A 25,685-nucleotide genomic window follows, 5' to 3' on the forward strand; every position below is an offset into this window, starting at 1 on the left:
TCAAAACTACTACAAAGCCCTGGATTGGATTGTTAAGGCCAGACAAAGGAAGAGGGAAGCTTTGTATGCTAATCAACTCCCAAAGTTGCTTCTCACTCCTTATCCCTAGCACAGAAACAAATTTCAACTGTTCTGTTCTGCTGTACTTACAAATTGGAACTGGCTGCTGTGTCTTCTTCTGGTAGTTCAAGAACATCATCTTCCAAGTCACTCACTTTCACCTGCTTCACCACCTCCAGAAGCAGAGACTCACTAGAGGGCTGTGTCTGGTGCACACCTATCGTAAATAGACATTTCAGCTCAGAAAATTTTTTTGCTACAACACTTTTGGAAAGCTAAACTACTGAGTGCATCTTCCACTGTTGAATGTTGGTTTTAGCTAAGAAGCAACCAGACTTCTTAAATACTTTTGGGGGCAAGCAGAACACTAAAAATACTCCCTGAACTACACTGAAACATGTCAAATTGTAACAGTATAAAGGGAAAACATAAACACATTAGAAAATTTTAAACTGAATTCTGATGTGGACATTACCAATAAAATATTTTGCAGTGTTCTGCCAGATTTCATGCAAATACACTGCATTTGTTTTTTGCGTACTTGGGTCTACAGGAGTGTTATTCTTTTGGTTTGAGTCTTGATATCCAATACACCTAACTTAAAGAACAGTTTACACCACTCACTCAGCTCTTTAGCACACTTCTGAAACAAAGGACTTCATATCTACACATTTTAATCATAAGGTCTAAAAGGTTTTAAACAAATACTGCCTGCTTACTCTGATCTAATTGTTTCCTTTTTTTTTTTTTCCCCCCCAACAAAAATACACATTTCAATGAACAAGGGAAAATGAATTCTACTCAGTAGGAAGATGCTGTTTCAGGTCAATGCACCACTCTTATGTTACACATTTTACTACAGAGGAAATAAAGAAAAATCAAGATTTACATATCTACCATACACTGATTCTTAAATACAAAGAGTAAAGTGTGTATCTGTCTTCAGAAGACTGAAAAATCACAAGTGAAATAGCAAATACAATAGAACTTTACCTAAATTATCTCTCAGGTCACTGGCATCCTGATGAGAGTTGAAGTTGTAATTCTGTACTAGTTTTAGTCTCATACGTGAAAAATTTTCCACATTTGAAAGTTTCCAGTGAATAGGATGCTGTTTCCTAGGAAAACAAGAATATTCATAAAAGCAGTTAAAAGGAGGTAAAGACCCATATGAATGAATTGATTACAAAAGAGTACATATTTAGAAAAATACTCATCATCTACTTGTACACTGTAAAACATAAAAGCAATAAACTGCATTTTAATTTTATATTTCATATTGCGGCTCTGATCATCCTAAAGCACTTTGTAAACAGTATTTCTTTTCTACTGAAATATATCAAATTGCTTACACTTTCAGTTAATGACAATTAAAAGATTAAAAAAAATAAATAAAAAAACCCCACACACTTTATCCAGAACTTCCCCAAAAGCTAAGACAGGCAAAATGTATTCTTTTAAATTAAAACTGGCTTCACGCACAAAAACTCAAAATCTTTATTAAAAAGTCTATTCTTTCTTTTCCAACAGAACCACTGATCTGTAGGATCTCTCAAGTTTTTGCAATCGCTTCATTGACAACCAATTTTTATTTGTCACTTGGCAAGAAAATCTAGTATCCAGGTAACCAGCTCAGCATTTCACTTCAAACTTTGCATTTTGGTAATTAAATGCAGAAAACATTACAAAAGATGCATTCAATATTAACTTCACACCTCAAGAATGATTATCAGAGTCAATGTGACAAGGTTGTAACCATGTGAAACAGTTTGTTAGTCATGTGAGCAAATTCCTTTTAAGCATCGTATACAGTTTGATTTAAGAACTTCACTCTTACATTTCAGACCAAGGACCACGTTCGGAGAACAAGTAAAGCTGGGCTGCTCTCCACTGTCTCAGAGTGGCTGTGTGTTGACTATTAAGTTGCTTTAGCATACTGTTGTACCGCAGATTTTCCTGTCGAGCCTTTCTGATGAATGGTTCCACAAAATGCCCCTGAAAGACCATTAGAAATAAATCTAGCACTGAAATAACTCTGACCTTTGAAAACACAGTTTTGTGGCTTGCAAGAATTCTCATAAATTAAGAAGGAACAATAAAAGTTTAGCAGTAAAAACTTCTGAAAATTTAAGGTAATGCTTACAAGAGAAATTGTAAAAAGCTTAGTACTGGAAGAAATGGCACCAAACTTCGACTTAAAGATGTGAAGAAAGCATTATTAATGCTGAATCCATATGAAAGCAATTTTTCATCATCAGAAAAGTGGTCAGTATTGGAAATCCTCCTATAATAGGTAGGATTTTTCTTTAAATTCTGGTTTTCTAGGATGTGACTCATTGTATTCCTCCTTTAGCTACTTGAATAAAAAAGACTTACTACAAGGGTCCTTATTAAGATGACAATGGGAAAACAAGAGAAATGTAACTTAGTTACAATATTTGCTATAATTACCAGTTAATTCTAATGCTTAAACTGAGTCTGGACCTTATACAGAAAGGTCAGTTCATAAACAGTTTTTCCACACATTAAATAGGAACTGTTCACTGTTTTAAATGTTTTCATGGTATCGAAGTAAGGTTAATTAAAAAAAAAAAAAGAAAAAACACACTGACTCATCTCATAATGGAGAAGAGGTTTTAATAATTCAAAACAAATCAGAGTAAAAGAAGATGCAGCTTATAGCTGACCATAATTCTAGGTTGCTGTACTATGAGAAAGGCCTATTGTCCTGAAATAACTCTGCTTATAGATAAGACTCCTAAATAGAAAGAACAGAATTAAAACACATATCCTACAAGTGTATATAGTCACACTGCCCATAAAATCTTAAAACAAGTAACCTGCCTGCAATCACTTGAATGGGATCATCCTGGAATTCAGTTTCTCCATCTTTTAGAAGGCAACTCCTGAGATAGTTCTTCTAAGAGAAACTTGCACTCACTCAAAACCTTACCTGAAATTTAAGCTTACTTTCTCCTCTCTCCCGGTCTCGCTTGTGCATGTTCACCATAAATGCTTCATAACAATCTTTCCAATAAAGTGCCATCTGCTCATGATCATGTCTGAATGAATTCTCTTCATACTGCTTCATATTTGGAATAATCTGGTTCCATCAAAACAAAACAAAAAGCACAAGGTGATTTCTGAATGAGTTCCTCTGCTTTCATGGCTAAAAAGAGGGGGAAAATGATATAAAAAGAATCTATTACTTACATATTTGTCAATATAAACTTGCCACTCATCAGAGCTGCAGTATTCTTGAAAGTCCTCAAAGAAAGATGGGCTGCCATTAGTAGGAGGCAACGAAGGGAGATGCAGGTTCATGAAAAGAAGTTCATAAATCTTGGATACCAATGTCCGAACAAGGGGAATCAAAAATGAGTACGTTTCTGTCCTCTCTTCAATCGATCTACTCAAGATGCCTTCTAGCTTCCCCAAGAGGTAGCATGCTTCAGACTGGCTCTCAATTACTTTGGTCTGAAGGAGGGTGTTTAGTTTGGCTGCTGCCATAGCACAGACCTACGCAGACAAACAACAAAAAAATGAATGTAATCCTCAAAACAGTAATTTTGAGCACCTATCTTTTTAGCACAGGAATATGTACATATTATGGCTGCATCCCAGATAGCCTGAAGGCACACATGCATCAAATATGGGCACTGATCATCCTGTGATGACCAAACCTGAGTCAGCTGCAACCCCAAAGTCACACAGCTGCATTAAGTCAATCACATACCTAAACTAACAATCCTGGCTTTACTGAAGGGTTCATATTCCAGGCACAGCTCTGCTAACTTTGTTCCAAATGTTGATTTGGTAGAACAGTCCAGGTTCATGTGCACTTAATGTATGTAAACCTGAAACCGCTACCAAATGTATTTTATGGTAGAAACAAAAAGTCATGATCAGAATCACTATCTTACTGCCACTAGTGCCTACATAGTGCCATCTTCAAACAGCTTGCCCTCTACCTCTTTCTCATGCTCAAGAGGTGCACATTGACAGGACTGTAGAGTGAATTTGCGAATGGTAAAAACCAATAAAACACCTTCCCTATAGAAGGATGAAGGACTGCCATCCGTCTGTTCACGGGTATGAGCAGTTCCTCCATAAACCACAACCGTTACATCAAACATGCACTTAGAACACAGTACCACTTGCAGGAATTTGCAACAAACCTGTAAGTTATCTTGTGCAATGAATCCAAGGAGCAACTGGACTTGCACCTGTGAAAGCCTGATTGCTTCTAGGCCAACAGAGTACCAGACTGACAGGCTATCCATGAGAGTCACTAGTTCTTCCAAGAGCTATTATAAAAACAGAAGAATTGCATGAAATAAAATTAACAACAGCTACTCCAGATGGGACACAATAATTTCAAAGAGCTGAAGAAGAGGCTGTGTTTACACTTCTAACTTACCTAAACCCAGAAAATTATCCCTGCACACTGCAGTTAAACCAGTAATTTGAAACAATTCCTGACTACAAAAATCTGTCTAGCCCAGTACATTAACTGAAGTATCTCCCCTGAATAAAGCCAAAACCAGCATATAGTATATATGCTTATGTTTTTCCTATAATTTAACTCCACTAAATGCCATTTCCTTAGAAAAGCTAGAGACTCCATCATCAAGATTATTACAATTGAAAAGACACTATTAATAGCACAGATACCATACCAACTTGCAATTTCTGGGTTCAGTGTATATATGGGATTTTATTTCATTCTTTTGCTTTGTATTTTAAATTACTTGAGTGTAATGCTAGTATAATTTACCAGCAATAGCAATATGCACAGTACCCTTAGAAGGAAAACAAGGCTTCTTTCATGAATATCTGATTTAGTGAAATGCTTGAAACTTCATAACAACTATTAATGTCTTCTAAAAAATAAATAAAAAGAAATCCTTTCTGTTAGTATTTTGATACTAGAAATGATACAAACCTTGTGAAAGGTAGGTATTCACAAGGCAAGTGGCACATTTCACCATCCAGACATGTTTGCTTAAAACTAACATACCTTGATACATTCCCTAATAAATTACTCAAACGTAAAATCATTCTTTTGTTAAGCCCCAGAATCATACGAATGCTTCTGTGGCAGACTGAAAGCTGTCCTGCTTAGAATATTATGGTGCTTTAAATTCTCCCCAGGCACAGCAGAAGATAATTTATGAAACTACTGTTATTTCCAATTCAGAGTTGGCAACAAGCACAACTCTCATTGCTCCAAAGTTCAGATCTCATTTCTAATTAGATTTCACAAAGCTAAATCACAACAAAGGCAAAGCTTTTATCAAGATGAGACTTTTTAAAAACAAACAATTAAAAGCTTTAAGATTAAGCTATGCTTACTTATAAGCAGGCATTTTGGAGAACAGTTTAGGAATTACTGTGTTAACAATTCTTAACGTTACACTTTTTTTTTCTTTCAAAAAAGTAGCCTTAAAAAAACATGATTTTTTTAAGGATTTGTTGTGATATAATGATGGTTTCCATATAATACCTCCCCCCTTTAGCCTTGAAAAATGGAAATTCAATGACAAATCAGACAGTGAAGGAAGCAAGACCACTGCCAGAAATTACATAAATGTTGCGGCAAATAAAGTGTGTCTACAACTTGTATGTCAAGAAGGCAGGAGAAACAGCCAGATGACAGAAAGCCTCTTTACCTTACTACTTATTGTGTTTGCTAGTCATTTTCTTCATCAGACTTCATGTTTCTGATTCTGATATATAAAATAGAGCTATTTGCATATATATGCACAAAATCATGTTGCAACTCCAGTATGGGTCAAAGCCCAGAAGCGCCATTTCTCAACTTGCAATGGAGAGCAGATTTGTGGCTGGTCATTTATTCAGGACACACATGATGAGTCATACATGCTTATAAATGGCATGAAATCTGCTTAGGCTACAACTGACATTGTTACATTAGCTCCTACATTTTCTAAGTATTTCTCCAGTCTGAAGAGACCTGGATTTTCAATAAAGAGTACCACTTATAGGCCTATTTAAGTTGCAAAATTAACTATATTCCCTGTAGCAAGTATTCACACTTTTTTACTCATTAAGGGGCAATCTAATCCATTCCACTATGAACCCTTACTCTGTAATATCTATAGTATAAAAACATATGCCTAGAAGGGATGACAGTATCCAAGCTGACAACTTGTTCATTACTATTTCAGCCTATATATAGTACTTCCATTATTCAGTTACTGTACCTTTTCTGTCCATAAATTTGAATTAACTAGTCCTTCTGCCTGCAGGAAATCTTGTACAATTAGCAAGAGCTTGAAAGCATTTTCAGCATGTGTAGGGAGAGCTTTTGAATCTCTGTTATCAGTGACTGACCATTCTAACATCTTCTCCAGCAAGCTGCATGGAAAACAAAATCCCAAAGTAATTATTACATGTTCTAAGTGTAAGTGGCTTTAAAAAAATCCAATTAAGTATTTAATTGAATCTCTTAGCCTGCAGTGACATAATTTCCATCTTCTTGATAAGCCAACGAGGTAAAAGAGATTTTGAGAAGCTCATGAAACCAGTGATACAGTTTCAAAACCTTATGGCCACATGACACTACTAAATAGGTAGCAGAATATACTTCTGACAGTGTATGAAGAGAGCAACGAAAGTGTATCTTGTTGGAAAACACCCACCCCTTCCCTTCCCTTCCTTTTCCTGTTTTTCCTCAAAAGGGATGAAAGAACCCGTCCTTGAACTGTACACTCACTTGAGTTTTATTTCATCAGAAGGTCGCAGCAACTCATTAGATATCCCAAGTTTGGTCAGTGCAGAAAACACCTGTCCTCTCTCAATCCAAGCAGCATCATCAGATTTTTCAATGCCTTTCCACATTATACACAGTAGGATGTCTGTAAGTAACTGCATGAGTTCATTATCACCCCCCTACAAAGGAAGAGAAATATTTACATCCCTTCTAGTCTAGAAAACTTTCTAAATGTTTCTCACTCATCACAGTCCCTATGCTTCCATATTTCAGCATTTTTGAAAACTCTGCAGTCTATAATCCAATTGCTAAATACACAAAAACTCAAATATAAGAGAGTGTGGCTTGCTTGTATGTTGCAATACATACTGACTTGACTTCTACATCATTATTTCAACCTGACCTTTAGCTACACTTTATTTTTTCACAGCAAGTCTGCTCCATACTTCCTCTGGAAGATAAAGGATGTTGAAATATAGAAGGGGGTGGGGGAGGGTGTTTGTAGTTTTTCCTTTGTTTGTTCATAGTGGTTTTGTTTTGGTTTTTTTTAACACCAAAGCTATTCTAACTAGACAACTAAAAAAGAAGACACATTACAAAAGGAAGTACCCCTACTCACTATAGAAGAGCTATATTTTTTGCTATTCTGTTGGAAGATGGAAGGGAAAAAAAGGAGAATAATTATCCATCAGGGAAATGATTAAAAAAATAAAAAGGAATTACAGACATTTGGAGAAATTAACCACATAGGGAGTGAATTACTTACTCCTTGGTTTTCAAATAAAGAAAGATCAGCGGTGATGCCCACATCATTTATAACATCCAGCTCTTTGTCAGGCTGCCCAGAGAATGGTTTTGTGTTCTCTACAGGTGATGGTGTGCTGGGCTGGCTATCTGTCATCTGATTCACAACATCAGCCAATTCATAAGAGTCAATACTGGACAGATCTAAACTCAAATGTGAAGGATTACTGTGCCACAATTCTTCTCGGTCCTCCGACCTAAAAGACATCTCTGCTGTGGATGCATCTTCCAGCGGCATAACAGAGAAATGAGCAGGGACATCCAGGGATTTGTTGTCTTCTAAACTCCACTGATCAAACAGACCATTAACAGATGCAAAGCTGCCAGTTTTGTCTCCCTCTGTCTTATCAGGTTGCTGTTTCTGAAGCTCTTCAGCAGGAGGTTTTTTTTCCTCTTCTCTTGAGGAATCAGCCCTGTTCTCTTTAAAGCCAATCCGGACCTCTGAGTTTTCTTTCAGGAATAGTCTAATCAAAGTGTCCTGCCAGCCTAGCTGCTGAGAAATGTGTTGTGCTGCATCCAATTGGGAATGCAAAAGGTGCAAAACCTAAGAATAGGAGAAGATATCCCATACTTATACATTAATTTTAGCTTGTAACTGCATTCATTATAGCTCTTCAATTAGGCATTTTACGATCTTACAACATTTTTGCTTTTTTTAGAACCTTGTAAAAGAGCCACAATCAGCAATAATAAGCAAACAAGCCACAAAATCATTTTTCTCATTAGAAATATATATTTGAGAAAAAAATTCTCAGGAGTAGGGGAGAATAGAAGCCATCAAAGTATATTAGTAAGTCCTCATATTTCAGCCACTCTTCTGCAACAATTCCTGCAAAAGCCAGTTATCACAACAAATAATCCTATCCAGCCACTAGTCTACAAAAAAAAAAAGAAAATCTAGAACAGAAAATCTGCTTTATTAGGAACTATTAAATAGCTAAAATTGAGAAAGCTGCAGTATAAATAGCTTACCGATAGGGTACATTATCATTTCACTTTTTTCACTTTGAGAAACCTTAATAGACAATATAGTGCCTCATAGTTACATTCAGTGCTACTAATTCCAGTAATACAACCCAGAGAGCGCTCAGTTTAGGAAAAAGTCAGTGCTTCTTCCCTATCTCTTCCTTGCATCCACAACCACTCCTTTGAACCACAATATGTTCTATCAAAATAACATATTAAGAATACAAACAAAACTTTGATCATGGTCTTGAGCATCCTTTGAGAAAACTCAGTAATTCAACGTGTCTGCTATCTTGGCCTGTAGAAAATACAAGCTATTTGAGAATCATGACACAGGCTTTGCTTTTTGTTTTGGTTTTTGAAAGGACTTTGTCCTGGTTTTGGCTGGGATAGAGTTATTTTCTTCCTAGTAGCTGGTATAGTGCTGTGTTTTGAATTCAGTATGAGAATAATGCTGATAACACACTGATGTTTTAGTTATTGCTAAAGGAGTGGTTACACTAGTCAAGGACTTTTCAGCTTCTCATGCCCTGCCAGCGAGAAGCTGGGAGGGAGCACAGCCAGGACAGCTGACCCAGACTGGCCAAAGGGCTATTCCATACCGTATGGCATCATGCTCAATATATAAACTGAGGGAAGTTGGCCAGGGGGTGGGGACCGCTGCTCAGGAACTGGCTGGGCATCAGGTGGTGAGCAATTGCATTGTGTCACTTGTTTTGTATGTTCTTTTATCGTTATTATTATTATTTTCTCTTCCTCTGCTGTCCTATTAAACTGCCTTTATCTCAACACACAAATTTTACTTTTTTTTCCCTGATTCTCTCCCCCATCCCCCAGTCCACTGATTCTCTCCCCCAACCCACTGCCAGGTTAAACCACAACAGACTTGAAAACACAAAATTCAACATTAAGTGACAGATGGGCTTCATTTTTAACATAAACCATTGCTAAAGAACGCAGTAGCAACAAATACCACCACTGTGTCTCAAATAAATAATTAAGATATCACACTGTACAGCTTATGGGCTTAAAGGACAGTATTCCAGTTTTAAAGAAGACAACTAACCTTTCTACATATAACCACTCTCACGTTTATATCTGATCTATGAGCCAGATGCACTACAGCTATGAGATCTTTATAATTCACAGCAGGATCTGTAGGGGAGAAAGAAAAAAACACCACAAACAATATCATGCAAGAGAATGTAACAGCTAAATATTAAAAATTGCCTTGGAAGTCACCTCTACATCCAGGGGTAGTAAAGGAAACAAACTTCAGGGAACTAAGAACACATTAGCTGAGACTAATAGGAACTCCAAATAGAACAGCTCTGTAAGGTAACAGCTCTGGTTTTCCTGAACAAAAACCCAAATATGTTTGCATCTGAGCAGCAGGAGTTTACTAATGGCATACACAACACTTGCCAATTACCTGCATACAGAACTTGGTTAAGAAGGTTTTTAATAAGAGAAACAGTAACTGGCGATTCACTCAAAAGGAGCCCCAGTCCAGAGTATCCCACTTCTCTGAGTCTCATACGGTGCTTACTACGTTCATAAACTTTAGTACATTTCAGCATCTCTTCCACAATCTGCAAGAAAAAGTACACACAAATGCAAAATAAACACAATGGAGCATCCAGACCTCTTAAACATAATTGTGTATGATATAACATGCTGGTCCACTGTTTTTAAAGTTTACTTTGTAAGCTAACTCAAACAACATTGAGTCTTCTTTTTTTTTTTTTAAAAGATCCCAATACTTTACTTCAAGAGAGCACCAATTCCATTGTGACTACAGCAGTAAACAATAACATCTAGCTAACCTAACAGAAGAGGGAAGAAAAAATTAAAACTTGAATGATTAGTATCTCTCCAATTGCATACACTTCTGTAGTGAGACCACTGAAAAATATAAATTTATGTTCAATTGATTAATTTAAGAACATATAATTCAATTCATTACCTTGAACACAAGTTCTCTAAGCTTGTCAGAGTATCTTTGTTGCAATAACAGAGCATAAAGAATGTCAGCATTCCCTGGTTCAAAAAGCAATAAAAAAAGCTGGTCTGGGGTTGGGCTGGAATGAAGTAGGCTGAAGAGAACGTCCAGAATTCCACAGAGCTACAAAATTAACACAACCAAATTAATCCACAGTTCATTCAGACTTCATGCTCTGTTTGAGGAAAATTTTCTTGGCTTTTAAATTTTACCCTTTGCTTGTTATAAAATAGATATTTTATCTGCTCAATATCACCGCATTTAAAATTAGATTTTTTTGGATACATTTTTTCTATATATAAAACACCTTATCAAACGTAATTAGAGCTACAAAGCAAGTTCAAGCTCTGTTGAGGTTTACAAAATAGAAACCACATCATTACAACTTATGATCAGTTGAAGTCCAATTCATTTGGTTTTGTAAACTAAGAGAACTTTTCCAATGGCAGTATTACACACAATGCACTTTTTACCCTCTTCAGGGGAAAAAAAAAACCAAAAAACACAACTGGTAAAAATACGGCCACCTGCAGAGCACTATGTCAAGTTTCCACTGTGCTTCTATAACCTGCCTCAGCTACATCTAAACAGAACCACACATCAAGTAACACTTTGCTTGTGGTCTTTTTCTTTTTTGTTCCCCCCTCTTTTAAGCACACAAGACACAAGATTTCTAAACACCAAGAAGCAAAACCAAAACATGTACAGTTTAAACTATTAGTTTATGGCATATTGGATACCTCCTCCTCTTCACTGGTGGCAGCTATGTATCCTATGATGCTCTGTATTTCTTCATGTGTTCCACCTTTGCTCAGGAAATACTTGATCAGTCCATAGAGGGATGTCCGTATTGTTCTCAGGTCATCAGGAGCCAAATCACTGTCTTTACAGCCACTCCTATACACCAACAGACAGGAAAAGCAACCTAAGGAAGTTCTTCATGACTCATTAATAGCAATTTGATTGTTCTAGTTTTGTAATTTTTCATCTACCCAGATATCATGGCACAAGCTATCAATTTTTACTGAAGTAAGGCAACTGAATAGTAATAAGCAATAGTAGATCAGACTTACCAAGTCTATAAAAGCCCTGAAATATAGACGTGTACTGATCCGCATACAGGTCAGGATTTCAGGTTCCCCCCTCCCACCCTCTAAACAAAAGAGCAGGGTCTCTAGCCAATCTTCCTCAATGACATAACTATATTCATAAGCAGATACAAATCACCAAGACTGAAAGCTAAAATTTTAAATTCCTAAAAAAGTCCTACTTCAAATTCTACAAGGACATAAAAGAATAAATAGCTTAAAATGATAAACACCCTCTCTTTTCATAATGGTAATGATCTATGACTTAATTTGTATTGGATAACAAGTCCTTCAATTTTGTAATTTTAAGGACCTTTCTAAGTATTTCTATTATTGACATAAATTTTATATAATCCTATCATAAAAACTAAAGTCAAGGAAAAGGTAGCAAGTCAAATGGAAAAAAAAAATTTATACGAATTTGAAAATTAAGTCAACCATCGAAAGCCAACCTGCAAAATTTATTAATTTTCTCACTAGGATGATGGGGGAAAAAAAAAAAAAAAAACCAACAGCCACCTACAATAGATGAGGAGGAGTTAGAAGAGGTGAAACTCATACCCATAATAAATCCTGAGTGTGTCTAGAAGAAACTGCACACCATATTTCTTTCTGAAGAGTCTTCTGCTGTCTTTGATGATTGTAGAAAGATATTGTATATGCCCTACAATATAAAGTCTTCTGTTAGAACCTAGACAAAGATTTATGTCAAGTGAATAGTACTGTGTCTTTGCACAGTTGCCCAAGTCCAAGAGCTCACCAATTCTGAAGGGGAAGTCCCCACTGTTCCAGATACTGAAGTCAAAAAGTAAGTGTTGATACATCTGTTGCAAAAGCTGCATGTTCTTTTCTACTGAGACTTGTTCTATCAACAACTGTACAGCCATCAGTACATTCACATCCATTAAGCTGCTTGGCACCTTTCAAAATAACAACAGGTGTTAGCACTTAAAATACTGAATATCCTAATAAATGTCATTGATTTTAAAATCAAATTTTGAGATTCTTTTATCATCTCAGCAATGTCTGCTTCCATTAAAGCAACACAAGAAACACAAAACCAGTCTAGTTTGAAGAATCATACAACACAGCATCTGTAACAAAAAAAGCAGAACATGAAAAAAAAGACAAAACACCATGTTTCACTTTGCAGAACTCCTCACACCTTTTTGTTTTCAGAAACATGAGAAAAAAAAGCATGTACTAAGGAGACATTTGAAGACCCTCGCATCCTGGCCAAACTCAGAATGTTTCAAAGTAATCAGGCCCTCATCCATACCATTCATTACTAATGGATGTTTCTCAAATTTGCTCACCTTCTGTAACAAGGCTCCTAGGGTGGCAACTCCATGGGAGTGAATGAGATTTTCTTGATTAACATGGTGTCTCTGAATAAAGTGTTTTATCATCAAGATGAAAGTTGCAACAATGTTCTTTTCCAGGCGTGCTTCTGCAAAACAGAAGAACGGTAGCAAAAGCCTCATGTTTTTTTGTTGGACCACTGCATAAAAGTACAGGGGAAGAAGTAAAATCAAGTGTTCATATTCCTCGCTATTTCCTGAACTTCTCAACTCCTTTTCTGTTTGTTACCTAGCTGTAGGCTGTCTTTAGATTTTTCCAGTGCAGCATCATAGCCATTCCATGACTCTCCAGAACAAACTGACACCAGTCCTGACTTCAGTTGCTTCATCCATCTGGCTGTAGGTTACAAACTTCTCTTTCAGTTACAATCCTTTACATATGCTTCAGTTTTAACTACAGAGAGAGAATAACTGCCACTTTCTAGCCACGATATGCAAAAAATGAAGATACAGAAAAAGATGGTTTTTTACTTTAATCTACCATTTCATATTTGAAACAAAAACACGCTGTTTTCTCTTGAAAGGTCTGATTTCCCAGTGGTTTCTGTTTAAGATCAAAGTTCACTCTCAATATTAGAACAGTTTTTAAAAAATCTATTCTTAAAGCTTCCTTTCCTTTTTTTTTTTTTTTTTTTAATTGTAATACTAAAATCTGACTGTGTGTAGAAGAGGTAGGAGTCTGAACATTTTCCTAAGTTTGGCTAAAGGCTAACCAGTACTGTTCTGATGCTGCAAAGTCTCTGTGTGGCTGTCTGACCCAGCACTCAAGCTGGGTGAAAGATCCTCCTATCGATATTAGTAGGCTTTGCATCAAACAATTTCTCAGAATAATCAGAACAAACTTTCAGAACAGAAATTAAAAAACTGCATACTTTTACACTAATATAATAGTAAATCATGAAAAGAAAAATAATGCTATTAAGTATAGCTATATTTGAAATACGTTAGTAAGCTAATTTTACATAGTGCTGAACTCCTGCTATTCAGTACCCACATCAGATATCTAGGAACAGAGCGAGCCTTTCAGCTTTACATAGGTACTCTGGAGAAGCCAGTACATAATAAAACGACTTTCTGTCACTCATAGGAAGACTTTTAAAATCACGCTTAAAAATTATTTCAGTTCAACTGTACTTTCCCTACCTGATGCCTTTGTGGATGACAATACCACCCAGTCTCCCTCTACAGGAGTAACTAGTTCTGGAGGTAGCATGTCCCCTTCAGACTTCTCAGGCGTCTGTCCACCAAGAAAACTGATCTGCTCCAGCAATGGAAACAGCACATTTACTCCACCAATACAGTTGATCATATCCTAAATCAAGAGAAAAAGGAGGGAAAACATCACCGTTACAGAAATTTACTCCAAGTACAAGGAATCTTACATACTCACAAATTAATCAAGTGTTTCACATGCCACTTTGAAACTAGTTTAAAACACTGCGTTTAACAGAGCTACCCAAGTTTTAGACACTGCAATTACACACATGCCTTCCTGTCAGCTCTTGTTTTGAAAGCCCATTTTTACGTTTCCTTCCTCCACTGGCCACATAAATACAGAAAACTGAAGGATACAAATCTTAGAATGAATCTTCTGCTAAATATATTTGAAAAACAGGAAAAACCTATTTTTCTGATTCCTAAGTTACTTGCAGCAAGCAGTAAGAAAAGATTATACACACCTGTGCTTTAATCATATTCCTGCAAGATTTCAACTTCAGGCAGTTAAATAATAAAATTTAATTTTTTTTTTAAAGTAACTTTACACATACCTCAATTATAAACCTCTTTAAAATTCAAGTCTCCTAAGCCCCTTCCCCCCCCCCCCCCTTAAAGCAGGGATAGCATGAGACTTCAAACAATGCTTCTTGTGGTAAGGTATAACATTCAAATCACAAGATTTCCAGACGTGATTCAGAATGCCACTTAGAAAATCAGGGTCTCAGCAAGCTAGCCAGAGACACCTATTCAATTACTCAGCTTAGTCCAATGAAAACTATTGTATAGTAAAATTTTAACAGCCAAATAAACCCAACATACTGTAAGCCAGTCTATTAATGTGGGATATCACTCTCCCTTCCCAGTCAGAAATGCTGGGGAGAAGTGGAGAAAGTCATCTGTTTCTTCTCCATCGTTTTCTACTTTTTCAATTGTTACTTCGTTGCATGTGTTTTTATGATGGCCCCTCTCCAGCCCACGCATTTATTAAGGTGAATTTAACAAAATTGAACAGTTAAATTAAGAAAGTTTTTTAAATCTGCAAAAAATTTATCTCACAGATGAAGATTTCTATGTTTGTTGAGCAAAACAAGAGGCACCACAGACCTGCAATAGAGTAACTGTAGCCCCTTCTAGGCTGTATCTATCTCCTCGTGAACAGGAGTTCATGATCAGCTCTTGTGTTTTTTCCTCACTCTAGTCCTCCTCAAGAGGGTGCTAAATCCCATCGTGTTTGTTAATGAATGATTTCCTAAAACTTGTACTCACAATATGCTTTCCCATAAAGTTAGAGATACAAACTCTCCTCACCCACCCCTCTTCCCACTACTGGGTGAAGAGAACAAACTGCAGTATTTTCAAACTATTCATATCATAGCAAAATTAACTAGCAAGTATCTTAATTTTCTTAACATTAACCTCCACAAGTCAGCATACACAGTGTAGCTATAACAATATTTCTTTATTAATTAGTACGCTAGTACACCCGATTGTTCACTGTTCTTAAAAAAAAAAAGCCTCTCATATTTATTTGCTCATACATTCTTCCTCAAGACAAAACAAGATGTGGTATTCTACTGACAAGTTTTCTACACTAAGACTTTGAATTTTATTTTTTCTCAAACCTAAGAGCCCTTAATCAAAGATTCTGCCTATAAAACAGAATTAGATGTATCTTATCTAAATTTAAAAGAAATAAATCCTTATTTATGTCACTGGTTCTGGATCAAACTCTGACACTACAAATAACTTGATTTCCTCATGCACAGAGCTAAGTCTGACTTTGATTTTTTTATATTAATGTGTGTTAGTGATCAGGGAACAAATAAGCAGACAGGTACACAAAGGTATTTGTTAAGCTGGTGTGCTTTTCATGGTTTCCTCCTCCTCTCCATGAACCAGACGACAACCATTTGCTATTTTAAACAGAAGACATCTAATGGACATGTAACTTGCCTAAACGGTATTCTGTTTGTGGAGCACCAAGAAAGTCTAAACCACTAATACTAAATCTCATTGGCAGTGCTGAGTTGACAAAATTGTGAGTTTTAATGCTATAGTATAAATCAGACCTGAACTGTCAGTGGCATGAGACTGAGAAATTAACTGATTAACCAGAAGGACATAAGGATCCTATGTGTTGGTTAAGAGAACAAAACAAAAACCAAAATATAGGACAGTTTCGCTATAATAGAATGCTTGAGCAAGAGAGTAGAAACAGGTTTAGCCAGAAAACGTTAAATTTTAAGCTCTAATACTAATATAGCAGTAATGCTGTGATTACAACTGCTAGCAAAAGTTAAACAAAGATGATCTGCATAGCCTGTCAGAATCAGATATCCCAAAGTATCCAACAATAAGGAAAAAATATTGGACAACTAGTGTATAGCAGAGACAGAATAAGTTATAACACCTTAGTGAATATTTGGTGTTTTCTCTGAAGTGAGGCTTTTGGACTGTGAGATCATCTAGTCCTGCCAACCCCAAACCAAAAGTAAATAAGATAACTAGACTAACTTATCTCTTAAGAAGAAATGCTAGATTCTGGTAATATTTTAACTGCACACTGTGTTTTCTGCTGAAGTTAGCCTGCAATTTAATAATTTTTTTTTAATATTACTAACACAGCAAAAGTCACAAGTGTTAACTTAACCCTACTAATCTTAATCTAATGCAGAGTTTAAAACTGCAAGAAGACAATGACAAACAATCCCCTCAAGATGATAAAACGGTTCAATACACAACATACGTTGAGCAGATTACAAAGAGTAGTCAGCTACCACAAAATATTTTAATGCATTATCTGTGACATTAAGACCAGTAGCCCTTGTAATTTCTCAATAAATGTAATGTAATACTACTCCAGCTACAGCATTAACCCATTAATTCTCATTACAAAAACATGCTGTATCTGCTAAATGTCATTTGCTTTATGATAATAACTTGCAGCATTCCAAAAGTTAGGTGAACGTATACAGCCACTGTCATACTGACATCAGGTTCTGCTTCTTCAGTATGCATTTACCTTGATGTCCCAGTTCACTACTTTGTTTCCAGTTAGCCTTCCATGTAAAAGATTTGCAGACAGGTCAAGACAAATTGGGTTTCTGCAGGCCTGTTAAACAAATAAGGAGGCTACAATATCATTTAGGAAACAAGTTAAAGAGCCTTGAACGCGTAAGATTTCTGAATGATGCATAATATGTCTCAGGAAGTTAGCACCACTGTGTTGATATTAAAGTATTTGAACAATTTGGAACCCCTGGAACATCACATATGTTACTTTAGATTTGACATTCCCAATTGTACAAGATAATTGTCCTTTTGCCAAACAAGAAAAAGAACAAAACCTACTATGTCTGCACAAGACTACAGTTAAAGAAAGTTCTCACTGCTCCTTATCTTCCCATAATAACCACAGCGTAAAGATGGCACGCTCACCTGTTCTATGAAACAGCATTTCAAAGCAAAAAAAAAAAAAAAAGATCATCTAGAACATATTCTGAAATTACTGCACACTGTGTAATCAAAGTGAAATTATCTATCTTTTCATACCTTTGGTGTATAATGAAGCAGCACCTTACTGGGGAGATCTGCTACTTCAGCGTCTTGAGACTTCCATGGAGTTAAACAGTTTGGACCTATTAAAAAAAAAAAGTTTTATATAAATTATATATAAAATTTATATTTATAACATACGTATTTAGGAGTCCACTGGATATTAATGTTGACCTTCACAAATGTTATACTATTATACTTTGTTGCAACAACAAATAGGATGCTCTGAACCATACCTATTTGAGACATGCTTTGTAGTAATCTCTATGACTTAAATTTCATTCCATAGGGTCTGCTTAAAAAGAAATACATTCTTGATAAAAAGCTGAACCATATAAAGAAGGATTTTTTTTATACATTCAAACAGCTCTAATGTTTCTGTCTTTACAAATACCTATCTCATATTTGTCACCAATCTGTCATCAAGCGCAAATGTCCAGAAAATGAGTAATCTTCAAGATAGTTTTGTTTAGTAATATAAAATATTTCCTTTAAATGATGGAAGTGTTTTTATGCTAATCTCTAACAACCTTAAGTGGAACTTAATACCTTAACACCTTGAACTGCAAGACATAGCTTATCAGAGTATTTTTTTTCTTAAATGACCCCTTAATTATTATTTGATTCTTGTGGAAAAATCCTCAAGCATAAATCACCTTTAAGTGGCCTATGAAAACAAGGGCAATACTTTAAAGAGTCTTAACTGTAAACTCACATGTAGGCAAACAGTAGCAGAAGTTAAGAACTTACAAGTGAAAATACAACCTAACATTTTGATTTTGGCAGGTCTGTACATATGATAAATAGACAAGCTTATGCAAACATATTTTAAACAAATGTTTAATTTATATTATTTTATTTATTATTTTAAATAAATTCATAAAATACTTATCATTCCATTTTAAGCTTATTTGTTATAAAGCCCTCTCACTTAGGTCAGCTCTGCAATACTTCTGGATTGTAACTTCTTCATTATGTGTCTGTGTAGAGCAAGGCTCAGTGGGGTCTTGTCCATCATTCATCCCTCTTATTCCACTAAAAGCAGTACAATGATCACTCACCTGCTAAATATAACGCTTTCACCTGAGGAGGTTGCAGTGCTTCATGAAAGATAATAACTGATCCAAGTTGGCCCTCCAAAGATGTTGGACATCCCCATTCACTGTCCTGAGTTCCTGCTGAGATCATCTTGGTGATGAGCTCTGGTTTTCCAAGCATCCCACCCCAACTTCCTGTAGAGAGAATGCCCCCAAGTGATGTCCGATGGGGCATAACAGGAGAGGAAAAAGGCGGATCTGGTATCTGAGACGGAGGAGGAGTTGTCGTTCTTTGACCAGCTGAACCAATGCAGCAAGAAGTAAAGGACTGGAGAGTCACGCATGGAAGAAAGGAAACAAAACATACTGTAAATGTAACTTCCTTTTTTCACAGTTTAGAAAGTAAATCTGACAACTATCTCTGGCAAACCTGAACTAAATAAACTAAATCAAGAGCAACAAGTTCTGGTGCACTGTGGAAAAGAAACAATCCAGCACAGTAGGCCAAAAAAAAAAAAAGAGTGTATACTTTCCACAACAGCAGAGAGTGCCCTTTCTCCAATTAAGAGCAATTTGGTCACCTCAACTGTTGTGTGACCTCTGGCAGGAGCAAAGCCAGAAAGGATGGCACTCCAGATACCCTGGTAAACGTTCCTCTTCTGGATTATACTCCAAAATACTAGCCCGGCATATCTGCTACTGTACATTTCTCATATCAGTTATTCCTCTCAAATAGATGCTCTCATCAGAAGCTTACCTGCCCTACTTTTAGCTACCTTGATGTTTATAGTGCTTATTCAGTGTTTTAATCCAGAGTTTTATCTCGCAATAGAAATTACATTTGCTCTCATTTTTTAAGTAAGCGTTACACTGATTTTACTACGACTGTGTCCAATTTAAGTGTTTGCTTAACATATTTAACAAATATCAAATTAGGACTTACAAAAGAGGGAAGAATGTTCAGTGTTGTAGCCCAGTTTAAACTGGATTTGTTCCACAAAAAGAATGGACAATGCTTACAAAGAAAACTAAACATGACATATACTCATTTTGATGGCTAGTGTGTCTTTTTAGGCTAAATGTGTACACATTCAAAATGGTTAGATTAACTGTGTGTAAACTGCTTATCCAGCTAACAAAGCAGCTGTAAGATTAGCATATTAAGGGAACATACAGAAAATACAAGTAAAAAGTTATTGCTGAAAACAACAGGGAATATTCCTCACTGAGCATTGTCACACCAATCCTACTGGCAGAGGTGTGATTTATTACAATTTACTCATAAATTATGTCAGTATGTTCAGGTAATTATGTTGGGGAAAACCCCACAATCTAATCAAAATAATCTGTTTTTGTTTGTTTTTCAAACTGAGATGACTAAACAAGCACTAATTAATTCTGGACACTGTACAAAGTTGAACAGAAGCTTATTAGCAATAGGTTAAGCTATCTTAAACTCTTACACAATTTCCAAATTAAAAAAGCCAACTCTGTTCTCATTGTTCTATGAGAGCTCACCAGGACAGGGGTATGACTCAGAAGGTGAACTTACTTCATTCATGGCAGGGAATCGAAGTGGGGCAGAGACCTTCTGCTGTCCATTGACATAGATGTACACAAGGCTCTGACCAAAGGGCCTCTTTCCAGGCATGTGAACAATAGTTATATTGTGCTGGTTAAGCAATATAAAATAATTGAGTCATTATTAAAAAGCAGTGAAATGACTGTATAGAAGTATTTAACTTCATCTCTCCTAATCTGGTGAGGAAACCACTTAAGAAAATAAATCCAAAGGATCAACAAGAAGATAAGACCACCTATCAGCTGCTTCCATTTTAAAGCAGTTTACATGTAAACAGGTTTTTGAAGGGAAAGAGATACAGCTCTTTCATGATAATGCACATCAGTCCTTAAGTATGGGAATAGAAAAGGGCAAGGGAGAAACACATTAGCACATTTTATTCATTCACATAGCACCACAGCTGCCTATGCTTGTTATAATTTAATATAAAAAAAATCTGCATGTTAAAAAAAATCTCTAAGCACAATGCTGTAACCAGCTTATCAATAACATAGTCATTATTTAGCTCAATCAACCACTAATCTACATGGAAATTGCTTGCATTATTTGAGATTAGATCTGTTCTTATGCAATGAATTATTTAAATATGATAAAACAGACCATTTGTAAAACAACAAAAAAAAAAAAAGAACTTTGGCTTCTGAGCTAACAGTACTATCCTAAACAAAGTGTTTTTCAGTATCAAATCTTACCCAGAGAGAGTCAAAAAAACAATGGTCAGGCAGCATCACTGTTGCATATTCCCTCTTCGTGCAAACTGCAACCACCAATACCCCAGAGTATGTAATAAATGCTTCAAAACCCATACCACTTCCTGTAAAAAAGCTACAGAAAAAGACAACAAAACACACAATCAAGGACTTACTTCATCAAAACTACTGGAAATCACCTAACCGTACATTCATTAAGGAGAGAACCAATTTATGTCATTTGTCACTGGTCCAATATTTACTGTTTAACTAGCTATTACTCTTGTTTCAAAAAAAACAAGATGAAGAACTGCCTCAAGGAAGGAACCCCAAGGCACAGGACACCAGGCCGAAAAAGTGATCCAGAAAGAATGCTAGAATCATTTAGGTTGGAAAGGACCTTTAAGTCCAACCGTTAACCTAACACTGCCAAGTCCACCGCTAAACCATGTCCCTAAGCACCACATCTACACGTCTTTTAAATACATCCAGGGATGGAAACTCAACCATTTCCCTGGGCTGCCTGTTTCAGTGCCTGACAACCCTTTTGGTGAAGAAGTTTTTCCTAATATCCAATCTAAACCTCCCCTGCTACAACTTGAGGCCATTTCCTCTTGTCCTATCACTTGTTACTAGGGAGAAGAGGCCGACTTCCACCTGGCTACAACCTCCTTTCAGGTAGTTGTAGAGAGCAATAAGGTCTCCCCTCAGCCTCCTCTTCTCCAGACTAAACAACCCCAGTTCCCTCAGCTTCTCCTCATAAGACTTGTGCTCTAGACCCTTCACCAGCTTCCTTGCCCTTCTTTGGACATGCTCCAGCACCTCGATGTTCTTCTTGGAGTGAGGGGCCCAAATCTCAACACAGTACTCGAGGCGCAGCCTCACCAGTGCCGAGTACAGGGGGACAATCACTTCCCTCATCCTGCTGGCCACACTATTCCTGATACAAGCCAGGATGCTAGTGGCCTTCTTGGCCGCCTGGGCACACTGCTGGCTCACATGCAGCCAGCTGTCAACCAACACCCCCAGGTCCTTTTCCCACAGGCAGCTCTCCAGCCACTCTTCCCCAAGCCTGTAGCATTGCATGGGGTTGTTGCGACCCAAGTGCAGGACCCAGCACTTGGCCTTGTTAAACCTCATACAGTGGGCCTCGGCCCATCGATCCAGCCTGTCCAGACCCCTCTGTACAGCCTTCCTACCCAAGCTCTCAAAGCAGCTTGTAGCCATCAGTCTTTTACATGAAAACATAACCTTGGTCCCAACAAGTAATGCTTCAGTTTTACCCACACAGCTTAAGCTGGTTCTGTTACAAAGTCCTGCCCGCCATAGTCTCTGCAAGCTACAACACTGTAATAAAGAAGAGACTGGCCTGCAACCTGTGCTGTTTTCTATCAATTAAATTGTGTCTGTCAGCCTCTGGTAAAGCTGCCAATATTGCATGCAGATTCATGACATTACTGTTACAGTTAGTAGATATGTTTTCTCCATTTCCCTTGTTCCACATCACATAGAATCACAGAATGTCCTGAGTTGGAAGGGACCCACAAGGATCATCAACTCCAACTCCTGTCCCTGCACAGGACAACCCCAAAATTCACACCATATGTCCGAGGGCGTTGTTCAAATGCTTCTTGAATATTGTCAGGCTTGGTGTCGTGACTGCCTCCCGGGGAGAGCCTGTTCCAAGTGCTCCACCACCCTCTGGGTGAAGACCCTTTTCCTAATATCCAACCTAAACCTCCCCTGGCATATCTTCCTGCCGTTCCCTCGGGTTCTATCATTCACAGCACTGTATACAGAGATTTAATTTAAAGACCAAAACAGCACATGGAATAACTCTTCTAGAAAATGAAGAAAGTTTGATCTTTAATTTTATAGACAAATCTGCATTAAAACTGTTTGATAAGTGTCATCCATTATTTTTTTATCCATGATTATCTATCAGCAAGAACCTTACCTTAGTGCAAAATATAAACTTAGTCATTATGTATCTTATTTCACTCATATAATGAAGAAAATCAGCTGTAAGCAGCTATCTATAAATAAGCCCTGCAAGCACAAGTTTGCCTCGAGAAACCTTTCATTTTTTAAGCACTTGAATACAAAAATATTATATGTAAAACTGTGAACGGCTATCAAAACCTGCTACATACCCTTAGGCACCATTATTCCAAGTGGATACACTAACTACTGTACTATCAAATATCTGCATCTATCAATATAACACACAAACACACACATGGAGAACACAAATATTGTAGACAACCTCAATAGACGTAAGCTGTCTTACAATTAAACACTGTAAAACACAGCAGCTAGATCAATTTTTAATTATTTTAATTCAGTTGTGTGCTTAACATTTCAAGCTGAAACAGGAATTTTAAAAATTTCCTCTTTTTTGTATTAATTTCAATACGCTACTGTTTTGGCTTCCCAAAACTAGAACGTCTTTAAAATTGTATGTAAAGTGACAGAAAACCAGTCAGTTATTGGTATAATAGCATCACATTGAAATCTGATTGCAGCTTTTTTACTTGTAGTGCAATTCCACCCCAGTTTTCTAGAACTACAGTCTACTTAAGATCTTTAGTGGGATATGCTGACAAACTCTGGGAGGAGTGTTGTGGCAGTTCATCAGGTGGCACCCTTCATCAGGGCTGTGCTATACAAATACACAGGGCAGCCACAGAAATCCAAGAGGTCTCCACCTGCCACCATGGTTATTAACAAACAGAAGTAACACGCTAAGACACAAGAGTTTGGAAAATACTAATTCTGTTATGACTAGAATTGCATTCTTCAACATTGCCCCTGGAACTGCAGCACAGTAAAATGGACTGAAGGGAGCAAGAGATTCTTCAACTACTGTTCCCCCATTCTGCATTTCATTTGCTGCTTAACATTAGTACCCAGAAAGTTAAATTATACCAAGAACCATCCATGTCAATGTCTACTATTTAAGCAAATTAAGGTGTCCTTTTCTTTATGCTCTCATATAGAGAACAGATTTCATTACCTTCACAGGAAACAGTGGGAAGGCTATTCTGGTTTGGGGTGGGGTTTTTTGGTGGGTTTTTTTTGTTTGTTTGGGGTTTTTTTTGTGGTGTTTTGTTTGTTTAAGCTATGAACCGTAACACAATTTGGAGTTATGGATACTGAAACCGTAGACAAGAAAGCGTTATAACTGAGAAACTACATGCTTATTTCTGTAACACAGCCTGGCTCTGGTGACAGATGAAACTGCTCCCTTTCACAAACTAAGCACTATATATTGCATTCTACAAAGATAAGCAGAAATACCACATGTCACAGGGTACCATATGCCGCAGGGAACAGATGACCTAGATTTGCGCTGTTGAAGTAGTTATAGTAACTATACCTATAGAGTTGCTTCCTCTTGCCACTTTTGCTAGTCGTGCTAGGATCCACTCGGTCCTGGTCAAGGCAGAGCCAAGCGTTGAAAGAAAATGCAGAGCCTGGCCACTTATGAATTGATGGAACGGCAATTCCGGCCATGCTGTGGTACAAGTTGAAATATTGCAAGGCACTAGCCATGCCCTGCTTCCGGGCCATTGCTAGAATGGCTCGCATCACTGGAACAACATAAGGGTGAGCTCGTTTTGGTTCCTCAGTCCTCAGGAGCCGTATGAGTTGAAGCAGTTCTTCTGAGCCCATTGACTGGCTCCCCAAAGAGCCCAGAAGGGCAATCAGGTTCTCTGCACAAGTACAATGGAGCGCGGAGTGGGAATTTAGTGTCTCAATGATACGGATGACCATGTTCGCATTGACACACGTAGCACGACTCTGTCTGTTAATACAGCAGATTCGCCTCAACCAATTTGAGATGAAAATCTGCAGGTCATGTGATTCTAGTTCTGGAAGCCACTGGATAAGCAGCAATAAGGGCTGGACATTACTAATGCCTAGTATCCCAACAGCCATGTGGTCACCTTCAACAGCCTGAAAAACAGCAGAGAACTCAGACGTGAAATACAATAAAATAGAGCTAGAAGTATTGTTGAAAAGATGTAAGCATTTTAGCATTCAAACCAAGCACATCTCACCATATTCATGAGTTCTTCCAGCAGTTCCCGTGAGGGTTGACCCAGTGATTTTAGTACCTCATATATGTGTGCATAACCAATCCTCTCCTTGAAGACCTCCTGAGGATAAAAATCCCAGTCTCATTAACAAATAAAATGGACAGAAATTGCGGGTCTGCTGTAGCAGGTTCTAATTTAACACATTATTAGACACAAAATAATTAGAATGCAAGAATAATGTTTTACTGGCTAGAAATCTCTTTTTGATATTATGTCCATTGTGCTATCTCTAGCATGTTGCAGATGAGAAGGATCTCACGGCAGCATGCAGGTAACAAATAAAAGATCAAAGTTTATTTTAATAATTACCTGTACAAGAATATAATTGCTTTGGTATAATCAAAATGCTAATTCTATCACAAAATACTAATAGCTTCATTTTTTAATGCAAACTATAGCATGAAATGAAGTGATTGAGAATTAGAAGGATTCAGATATTAATTTTTGAGTGCAAAGGTTTTCCTAGATCAGCTTGATTAAAAAA

At 37.0% G+C, this 25,685-nt stretch overlaps 1 protein-coding gene across 11 annotated transcripts in view; it reads right to left on the bottom strand.

Moving 5' to 3' along the window:
• NBEAL1 (neurobeachin like 1) overlaps window positions 1-25,685 on the bottom strand; it is an 89,754-nt gene that overhangs the window by 21,698 nt on the left and 42,371 nt on the right. For 10 of the 11 annotated variants that reach the window (XR_015699134.1, XM_087733915.1, XM_087733921.1 and 7 more), the window contains 24 exons: window positions 25,163-25,261; window positions 24,478-25,058; window positions 21,102-21,234; window positions 20,380-20,499; window positions 18,852-19,155; window positions 17,788-17,873; window positions 17,258-17,347; window positions 14,161-14,329; window positions 12,973-13,106; window positions 12,417-12,576; window positions 12,218-12,320; window positions 11,309-11,465; window positions 10,533-10,691; window positions 9,999-10,158; window positions 9,633-9,721; window positions 7,563-8,144; window positions 6,800-6,975; window positions 6,288-6,441; window positions 4,239-4,367; window positions 3,274-3,579; window positions 3,014-3,163; window positions 1,898-2,055; window positions 1,054-1,178; window positions 151-277 (listed from right to left, as the gene is read on the bottom strand). Coding sequence is in view for 10 of the 11 variants with exons in the window: in XM_087733915.1 (XP_087590041.1) it covers window positions 151-277; window positions 1,054-1,178; window positions 1,898-2,055; window positions 3,014-3,163; window positions 3,274-3,579; window positions 4,239-4,367; window positions 6,288-6,441; window positions 6,800-6,975; window positions 7,563-8,144; window positions 9,633-9,721; window positions 9,999-10,158; window positions 10,533-10,691; window positions 11,309-11,465; window positions 12,218-12,320; window positions 12,417-12,576; window positions 12,973-13,106; window positions 14,161-14,329; window positions 17,258-17,347; window positions 17,788-17,873; window positions 18,852-19,155; window positions 20,380-20,499; window positions 21,102-21,234; window positions 24,478-25,058; window positions 25,163-25,261 (4,451 nt within the window). In the remaining variant the exon portion in view is untranslated. The remainder of the gene's footprint in view (window positions 1-150; window positions 278-1,053; window positions 1,179-1,897; window positions 2,056-3,013; window positions 3,164-3,273; window positions 3,580-4,238; window positions 4,368-6,287; window positions 6,442-6,799; window positions 6,976-7,562; window positions 8,145-9,632; window positions 9,722-9,998; window positions 10,159-10,532; window positions 10,692-11,308; window positions 11,466-12,217; window positions 12,321-12,416; window positions 12,577-12,972; window positions 13,107-14,160; window positions 14,330-17,257; window positions 17,348-17,787; window positions 17,874-18,851; window positions 19,156-20,379; window positions 20,500-21,101; window positions 21,235-24,477; window positions 25,059-25,162; window positions 25,262-25,685) is intronic. The other variant, XM_087733922.1, reaches the window with a different exon arrangement.

Source organism: Nipponia nippon, unplaced genomic scaffold (genome assembly GCF_047370975.1).
Source record: "Nipponia nippon isolate SJK-2023a ecotype South Korea unplaced genomic scaffold, ASM4737097v1 scaffold_5, whole genome shotgun sequence".
Lineage (NCBI taxonomy): Eukaryota > Metazoa > Chordata > Aves > Pelecaniformes > Threskiornithidae > Nipponia > Nipponia nippon.